The sequence below is a fragment of the Oncorhynchus masou genome, chromosome 21 (assembly GCF_036934945.1).
Source record: "Oncorhynchus masou masou isolate Uvic2021 chromosome 21, UVic_Omas_1.1, whole genome shotgun sequence".
Taxonomy (NCBI): domain Eukaryota; kingdom Metazoa; phylum Chordata; class Actinopteri; order Salmoniformes; family Salmonidae; genus Oncorhynchus; species Oncorhynchus masou.
The window spans coordinates 31651354-31660468 of NC_088232.1; the positions used below are offsets into that span (position 1 = coordinate 31651354).

At 41.7% G+C, this 9115-nt stretch overlaps 1 protein-coding gene across 1 annotated transcript; it reads right to left on the minus strand.

Annotated features, from left to right (window-relative positions):
- Positions 1-113: 113 nt before the first annotated feature.
- Positions 114-7407, minus strand: snapc1b (small nuclear RNA activating complex, polypeptide 1b). Its single transcript, XM_064928123.1, has 10 exons — positions 7130-7407; positions 6791-6950; positions 6433-6573; positions 6087-6194; positions 5735-5890; positions 5565-5621; positions 5298-5360; positions 4775-4892; positions 4600-4665; positions 114-881 (listed from the first exon to the last, which is right to left on the minus strand). The coding sequence occupies exons 1-10, from the start codon at positions 7258-7260 to the stop codon at positions 841-843; spliced, it is 1041 nt and encodes a 346-aa protein (XP_064784195.1). The 5' UTR covers positions 7261-7407; the 3' UTR covers positions 114-840.
- Positions 7408-9115: the final 1708 nt, after the last annotated feature.

Sequence of the window (9115 nt, forward strand, 5' to 3'; positions counted from 1 at the left end):
AAACACACCCGCGCACACAGAAACATACACAAACGCAAAGTAAGATGGTGGGCAAGACAATAAAGAATGGAATGCAGGAACCAGGACAGCATAAACAGGAGAAACCAAACACATTCTGTAAAAATGTATTTTTAAAAAGTGACTTTATATAAACAGAGACCTCAGAACTCATACTGCTTGTACCGAGCCTTGTTACTGTTTCTTATTGTGTTACTATTTCCTTATTTCAAATATTTGTCTTACTTTTTAACTGCAATGTTGGGAATGGGCTTGAAAGTAAGCATTTCACTGTAAAGTCCACACCTGTTGTATTTGGCACGTGAACAATACATTTTGATAAAGAGACATACATATGTGACAACATTATGTTCTCTGAACTCATAACTCCATAACAGCAATAACATTTGATGTTCCAACAACAGCATCAAAAACATCATAGGCATTTGAAAGGGAACTTGGTTTTCAACGTAATTTAACTTTTTTCTCAATATTTTCAAGAATCAAGTAGTTAATAAAATTGTCAGTGATGGAAACAAATTATCCATATCATTGACTGATACCAGCACAATACAATTAAAATGTTGTACTGTGACATGAACAAAATCTTTGCATGTCTTCGAAGCCTTCATAAATGAAGGGTAACACCTAGAGACTAACTTCCTTATGTGCCAGACTTTAAAAGCATTGCATTTTGAGTGACTAAACAACACCTATGGTGAAACCAGATGTATGCTGGATAAAATCAGTTGTACCAAATATGATGATGGTGGTTGTACACAGGGATTGATGTCTGACTAACTCGAAACCAACCCAACGGCAACTTTTTCCTCTTCTGTGATGTCACCATTTGAATTTCCTTTTCTTTTTCTTCTTCGTTGTTTCTAAAAATGGGACAAGCAGAGAGGAAAATTCATAGCATTACACTTCTGTTCCTGGGGCAGCAGTAGTCGGGCGTTGGGCCAGTAATCAGGAATTGCTGGATTGAGTACCTGAGCTGACAAGGTAAAAATCTGTCATCTTGCCCCCGAACAAGACAGTTAACCCACTGTTCCCCGGTAGGCAGTCATTGTAAACAAGAATTTGTTCTTAACTGACTTGCCTAGTTAAATAAAGGTTACATTTAAATAAAAAATAAAATATTCCGAACTTCATTATTTTTCACAATATATCGTTTTGACAATATCACAATATTATTCTTGCACTAGATGGCTGTACCTGCACCAAAACTCCAGTATTTTTCCTTCATAGCCTGTTCTCCATGTTATATTTAAATTAGGGAGCCAATTTGTTTTCAGCACTTATTTCCATGACTGATCACTCGTTTTCTCATGGGTCTCTTGTCCCTCTGCAGCAGACAAGTGACCAATATGTTTTGAACATCGAATTTCAATACATATCGTATCGGAACCTACACTACCGGTCAAAAGTTTTAGAACACCTAATCTTTCAAGGGTTTAATTTATTTTTACTATTTTCTACATTGTAGAATAATAGTGAAGACATAAAAACTATTAAATAACACATATGGAATCATGAAAAAAAAGGGTTAAACAAATTAAAATAGATTTTATATTTGAGATTCTTCAAATAGCCACCCTCTGCCTTGATGAAAGCTTTGCACTCTTGGAATTCTCTCAACCAGCTTCATGAGGTAGTCACCTGGAATGCATTTCAATGAACAGGTGTGCCTTCTTAAAAGTTAATTTGTGGAATTTCTTTCCTTCTTAATGCGTTTGAGCCAATCAGTTGTGCTGATTGGCTCAAACAATTGTGCTATTAAATAACAACATAGGGGTGGTATACAGAAGATAACCCTATTTGGTAAAATACCAAGTCCATATTATGGCAAGAACAGCTCAAATAAGCAAAGATAAATGACAGTCCAACATTACTTTAAGACATGAATGTCAGTCAATACGGAACATTACAAGAACTTTGAAAGTTTCTTCAAGTACAGTCGCAAAAGCCATCAAGCGCTATGAAACTGGCTCTCATGAGGACCACCACAGGAATGGAAGACCTAAAGTTACCTCTGCTGCAGAGGATACGTTCATTAGAGAGTTACAAGCCTCAGAAATTGCAGCCCAAATACAGTGGGGAGAACAAGTAGTTGATAACACTGCAGATTTTGCAGGTTTCCTACTTACAAAGCATGTAGAGGTCTGTAATTTTTTATCATAGGTACACTTCAACTGTGAGAGACGGAATCTAAAACAAAAATCCAGAAAATCACATTTGTATGATTTTTAAGTAATTCATTTGCATTTTATTGCATGACATAAGTATTTGATCACCTACCAACCAGTAAGAATTTCGGCTCTCACAGACCTGTTAGTTTTTCTTTAAGAAGCCCTCCTGTTCTCCACTCATTACCTGTATTAACTGCACCTGTTTGTACTCGTTACCTGTATAAAAGACACCTGTCCACACACTCAATTAAACAGACTCCAACCTCTTCACAAAGGCCAAGACCAGAAGGCTGTGTAAAGACATCAGGGATACAATTGTAGACCTGCACAAGGCTGGGATGGGCTACTGGACAATAGGCAAGCAGCTTGGTGAGAAGGCAACAACTGTTGGCGCAATTATTAGAAAATGGAAAAAGTTCAAGATGACGGTCAATCACCCTCGGTCTGGGGCTCCATGCAAGATCTCACCTTGTGGGGCATCAATGATCATGAGAAAGGTGAGGGATCAGCCCAGAACTACACGGCAGGACCTGGTCAATGACCTGAAGAGAGCTGGGACCACAGTCTCAAAGAAAACCATTAGGAACACACTATGCCGTCATGGATTAAAATCCTCCAGCGCACGCAAGGTTCCCCTTCTCAAGCCAGCTCATGTCCAGGCCCGTCTGAAGTTTGCCAATGACCATCTGGATGATCCAGAGGAGGAATGGGAGAAGGTCATGTGGTGTGTTTAGACCACAAATAGAGCGTTTTGGTCTAAACTCCACTCGCCGTGTTTGGAGGAAGAAGAAGGATGAGTACAACCCCAAGAACAACATCCCAACCGTGAAGCATGGAGGTGGAAACATCATTCTTTGGGGAAGCTTTTCTGCAAAGGTGACAGGACGACTGCACCATATTGAGGGGAGGATGGATGGGGCATGTATTGCGAGATCTTGGCCAACAACCTCCTTCCCTTAGTAAGAGCATTGAAGATGGGTCGTGGCTGGGTCTTCCAGCATGACAACGACCCGAAACAGACAGCCAGGGCAACTAAGGAGTGGCTCCGTAAGAAGCATCTCAAGTTCCTGGAGTGGCCTAGCCAGTCTCCAGACCTGAACCCAATAGAACATTTTTGGAGGGAGCTGAAAGTCCGTATTGCCCAGCGACAGCCCCGAAACCTGAAGGATCTGGAGAAGGTCTGTATGGAGGAGTGGGCCAAAATCCCTGCTGCAGTGTGTGCAAACCTGGTCAAGAACTACAGGAAACGTATGATCTCTGTAATTGGAAACAAAGGTTTCTGTACCAAATATAAAGTTCTGCTTTTCTGATTTATCAAATACTTATGTCATGCAATAAAATGCAAATTAATTACTTAATCATACAATATGATTTTCTGGATTTTTGTTTTAGATTCCATCTCTCACAGTTGAAGTGTACCTGTGATAAAAAATTACAGACCTCTACATGCTTTGTAAGAAGGAAACACTGCTGATTTTGCAGGTTATCAAATACTTGTTCTCCCCACTGTAAATGCTTCACAGAGTTCAAGTAGCAGACATCTCAAAATCAACTGTTCACAGGAGACTGTGAATCAGGCCTTCGTGGTCGAATTGCTGCAAATAAACCACGTCTAATGGACACCAATAGGAAGAGACTTACTTGGGCCAAGAAACACGACCAATGGACATTAGACTGGTAGAAATTTGTCCTTTGGTCTGGAGTCCAAATTGGAGATTTTTGGTTCCAACTGCGGTGTCTTTGTGAGACGCGGTGTCGGTGAACGGATGATCTACACATGTGTATTTCCCACCGTAAAGCATGGAGGTGGTGTTATGGTGCTTTGCTCGTGACCCTGTCTGTGATTTATTTAGAATTTAAGGGACACTTAACCAGCATGGCTACCATAGCATTCTGCAGCGATACACCATCCCATCTGGTTTGGGCTTAGTGGGACTATCATTTATTTTTCAACAGGACAATGACCAAACACACACCTCCAGGCTGTGGAAGCGCTATTTGACCAAGAAGTAGTGCTGCATCAGATTACCTGGCCTCCACAATCAGTCGACTTCTACTCAATTGAGATGGTTTGGGATGAGCCTGACCACAGAGTGAAGGAAAAGCAGCCAACAAGTGCTCAGCATATGTGGGAACTTCTTCAAGACTGTTGGAAAAGCATTCTAAGTGAAGCTGGTTGAGAGAATGCCAAGAGTGTGCAAAGCTGTCATCAATGCAGAGGGTGGCTACTTTGAAGAATCTCAAATATATTTTGATTTGTTGAACACTTTTTTGGTTACTACATTATTCCATATGTGTTATTTCATAGTTTTGATGTCTTCACTATTATTCTACAATGTAGAAAATGGTAAAAAATAAAGAAAAGTCCTTGAATGAGTCCTTCACCCCGTGTGCCACAGCCCTTACATACCTTGAGCTTCAAGTTGACTCATGCACCACAGGCTGGTGGTTTTCAGAGCTTCTTCCCTTGCAGCGCCTATTGGACATACAGATTGTTAGTTGGACACAGACTCTCAGTTGATCAGGACCATTTTAAGGTGATGTGAGGAACAGGCCTACTGGCAGGCGGGTACATAGGGACTTGCCTTGGGTCAGATGACTGGTCCTTTGTTTGAGTGACTTGAGTCTCTTATGGTGCGACGTCTCCTTAGCAAGCACCACCTCATCCCTCTCAACCTGCCGGTGTCGCCGGGCCTTGGAGGCCTTTGGGGAGAAACATCACCACCATTCCAGTCATTACAGAGATTATAATTAACCGGAACCAATTAACTTGAGATGAGACAAAAACTGGGTCCCACTTCATTTGAAGTGCATCTTATGAAGGCTTCATAAAGCATTCATATAGGCTTCATAAGCACTACATAAATGGGTCACTAATCATCTATAACCGTATATGCTCTATAAAGGATTAATAAATATGAACAAATAAATGGATGGTTATGCCACATTATGAATCTTTATAGGGCATGATATATGGTTATAGATGATTTGTGAAGCATTTATGTAGTGCTTATGAAGCCTTTATGACGCTTTCATAAGATGCACTTCAAATAAAGCGGGACCAAAAGCGGTATTTGTAAGTTTGAACATAAGAACAACTTTACAAACCTCCACTATCTGACCATATGATTTAGACTTGATGGATGCAAGACGCTGAGCTCGCTGGGAACTCTGGGAAGAGAATAAAAGAGAAAACATGTTGACCACAGTGCCACCCTCTGGCCAAAGTCATTAGTGCAAGACATGTGTATTGAAGGCAGTGGAGAAAATCTGTGCACACGACACAAATAATAATCAGTCTTAATTCAACATAGGGGTGAATTTAGAACAAAGAAATCTTCTGATAGTTGTTTATTTTGGTATATTAAAACTCACCTCTTGCTTATTTGAAGTTCCCTCGCCGCTATCTCCATCTACTCTATCTTCCGAACCCTAAACATAATTTAACATAAAGGTCACAATCTTAGCATAACGGTAGGTGTATCACACACTTTCTCTCCCCCCCCCTCACACTCACACACACACACGATGAACAGATCTCTAACCTGAGCCTTCTGCCAGTTGTAGAATCCCACGACAGTATTGTGTAGCCGTGGAACCAAGTTCTTGTGGATCAGATTGATGGATGGGTCTGGCTGGCCTGGCTTGGCTGAAATTGATGCCTTCACCTGCTCATAGTGCTCATGTACGTTCGCCAGCTCCTGTGTTCATCCATAGAATACACACAGTAACATGTAGGCCCTAGTACAGCATCGACACCAGTAATGCCTCTTAAACTACACGTACCCCGGTTTATAATCTCTGAGAAAGTAAAGACAAAAGTATCCTTCAGGCACTTGTCTACCATTCCAACCTGCTGCTTGTGTGCAGGAATACATGGCCATTCTACTAGCTCACCTCAAGCATGTCTATGCTGACCAGCTCCTGTGGCCGGGCCGCTCGCTCAAGGAAATCCTCACACACGGTTCTTGAGTTCTTGTTGCTCTTCTTCACATTGAAAATCAGCTGAATCATGTAGATGGATTGTAGATGGATTCAAATAAATCAACAATAAATTTTCCTCACGGCCTTCTTATAAAACAATGTTGTTGAGGCTGTAGCACAAACATTAGTTAGTATTTTTAACACATCTAACCCTTTACTCATGTGCAATCATTCAACTAAGGATGATTCTGTATTAACTCTACAGGGTCTATCCATTTGTTGATGTGGACAGCAAGCTAAAGAAAACTGGAGATCTTACTGGCGTGGGCATGACAGTGAAGTAGAAGGCTTTTTGTGAGATGAGCTGTCTGATGATGTAGACCACATCAAAGTGCCGGGCACTAACTGCATCCTGCTGGAACTTATTCACTTCCTCCCAGTCCTTCAGGGCTAGCCTTGTCTGTAGACAAGAGAAAAATAACAGTTTATGTTAAAAAGCATGCATTATATGTGAATAATGAATGAACACAAATGCAAGTGTATACAGATAATTGAATGTGTTTGTGTATGAATATGTTGTCCAAGACTGACTTTAATTGTATCTCAAACATTCAATGGTAGTTCTGCTATATAGTGGGTGGTGGAATCTGTATTTCAGTGAAACCAGAGTATCTAACCTTTTCCTTTGGTGTCGACAGTTGGCAGTGGTATAGCCCATAGAGCAGGTACAAGGCCCCAACTCTAATCTGAAAGGTGTATGGTGGCAGAAAGTATGTGTACGCTGTAGCCAGGACTTCACGACTGAACAGCCTCTTTAGATTGTTTTCCATTTTTCCACTGTAAAAGACACAAGACAGACGCAAATATGAAACCGTTTACATGACAACGTTACACTCATCGTAATACTCTGGATTGGAACACGTGATGCTAATGAAATTCACTGAGACAGACGATATACTATATTTTACAGGTGACAGAGCAGTAGATTTCAGTCTAACAAAAAAAGAGAATCTTACTAGAAAATACTTTGGAACTTCATCTCTTTCCATATGGTCAAGAATTGCTCGTATCGCACCGATTCTGTCTGCTGAAATCTACTCAGCAACATCTCACAGTCTGCTTTAAGACGGTCTTTGCAGTAATCCATTATCAACAACTTTTCCGCAATGTGTTGGCTGCTTGGTTAAATAAAGCAAGGAAAATTGTTCCAACACATTGCAATTAACCAGCGAGTTCGACTCATCAACGACCACAAGCGCATTGCTGATGACGTCATGTGTTTTGCTACAGTGCGGGTGTCAGGACAAAATAGTCTGAGCGCAACCACTAAGCCGTATGAGCACAACGCATTGGAAGATATACTACATGACCAAAAGTATGTGGACACCTGCTTGTTGAACATCTAATTCCAAAATCATGGGCATTAATATGGAATTGGTCTCCCCTTTGCTGCGGCAGGGTAGCCTAGTGGTTAGAGCGTTGGAAGGTTGCAAGTTCATATCCCCGAGCTGACAAGGTACAAATCTGTCGTTTTGCCCCTGAACAGACAGTTAACCCACTGTTCCTAGGCCGTCATTGAAAATAAGAATTTGTTCTTAACTGACTTGCCTAGTTAAATAAAGGTAAAAAATAAAAAATAACAGCCCCCACTCTTCTCGGGAAGGCTTTCCATGAGATGTTGTTACATTGCTGCGGGGACTTGCTTCCATTCAGCCACAAGAGTATTAGTGAAGTCGGGCACTGATGTTGGGCGATTTGGCCTGGTGTTTGATGGGGTTGAGGTCAGGGCTCTGTGCTGGCCAGTCCAGTTCTTCCACACCAAACTCAACAAACCATTTCTGTATGGACCTCGCTTTGTGCACAGTGGCATTGTCATGCTGAAACAATAAAGGGCCTTCCCCGAACTGTTGTCACAAAGTTGCAAGCACAGAATCGTCTAGCCTGAACCATGAAAAACAGCCCCAGACCATTATTCCTCCAACTTTACAGTTGGCACTCTGCATCCGGGTCAGTAGCGTTCTCCTAGCATCTGCCAAACCCAGATTCATCCATCGGACTGCCAGATGGTGAAGCGTAATTCATCACTACAGGGAATGCCTTTCCACTGCTCCAGTCCAATGCTGGCAAGCTTTACACCACTCCAGCTGGGTTGGCATTGCGCATGGGGATCTTAGGCTTGTGTGTGGCTGCTCAGCCATGGAAACCCATTTCATGAAGCACCCGACAAACAGTTATTGTGCTGATGTTGCTTCCAGAGGCAGTTTGGAACTCTGAAGTGAATGCTGCAACCAAGGACAGATGATTTTTCCACTTCACAATAACAGCATACAGTTGACTGGGGGAGCTCAAGCTTGGCAGAAATTTGTCGAACTGACTTGTTGGAAAGGTGACATCCTGACAGTGCTACGTTGAAAGTCACTGAGCTCTTCAGTAAAGCCATTCTGCCAATGTTTGTCTATGGAGATTGCATGGTTGTCTGCTCGACCCGTTGCGGGTGTCGCTGAATCCACTAATTTGAAGGGGTATCCACATACTTTGTATACGGTAGCAGTCAAGTTTGGACACACCTACACATTCAAGGGTTTTTCTTTATTTTATTATTTTCTACATTGTAGAATAATAGTGAAGACATCAAAACTATGAAATAACACATATGGAATCATGTAGTAACCAAAAAAGTGTTCGACATTCAGAGACACTCCCTCAAAACTTGAGACATCTGCACATTTTAAAGCATGCTTTTTGATCAGCTTCTTGATATGCCACGTGTCAGATCTGGGATCTTTTGTTTCAGCTCATGAAACATCGCACTAACACTTTACATGTTGCATTTTTAAATTTTATTTAACTAGGCAAATTCTTATTTACATTTGACGCCCACCCCGGCCAACGCTGGGCCAATTGTGCACTGCCCAATGGGACTCCCAATCACGTCCAGAGATGATACAGCCTTGAATCGAACCAGGGACTGTAGTGACGCCTCTTGCACTGAGATGCAGTGC

Excerpts from the sequence above, each read along its gene's own strand:
- snapc1b (XM_064928123.1), bottom strand. The coding sequence starts at position 7,260 with ATGGATTACTGCAAAGACCGTCTTAAAGCAGACTGTGAGATGTTGCTG. Across the intron at positions 6,195-6,432 it reads TCACTGTCATGCCCACGCCA|CTGATTTTCAATGTGAAGAA; the intron begins GTAAGATCTCCA and ends TACATGATTCAG. Across the intron at positions 4,893-5,297 it reads CATATGGTCAGATAGTGGAG|GCCTCCAAGGCCCGGCGACA; the intron begins GTTTGTAAAGTT and ends TTCTCCCCAAAG.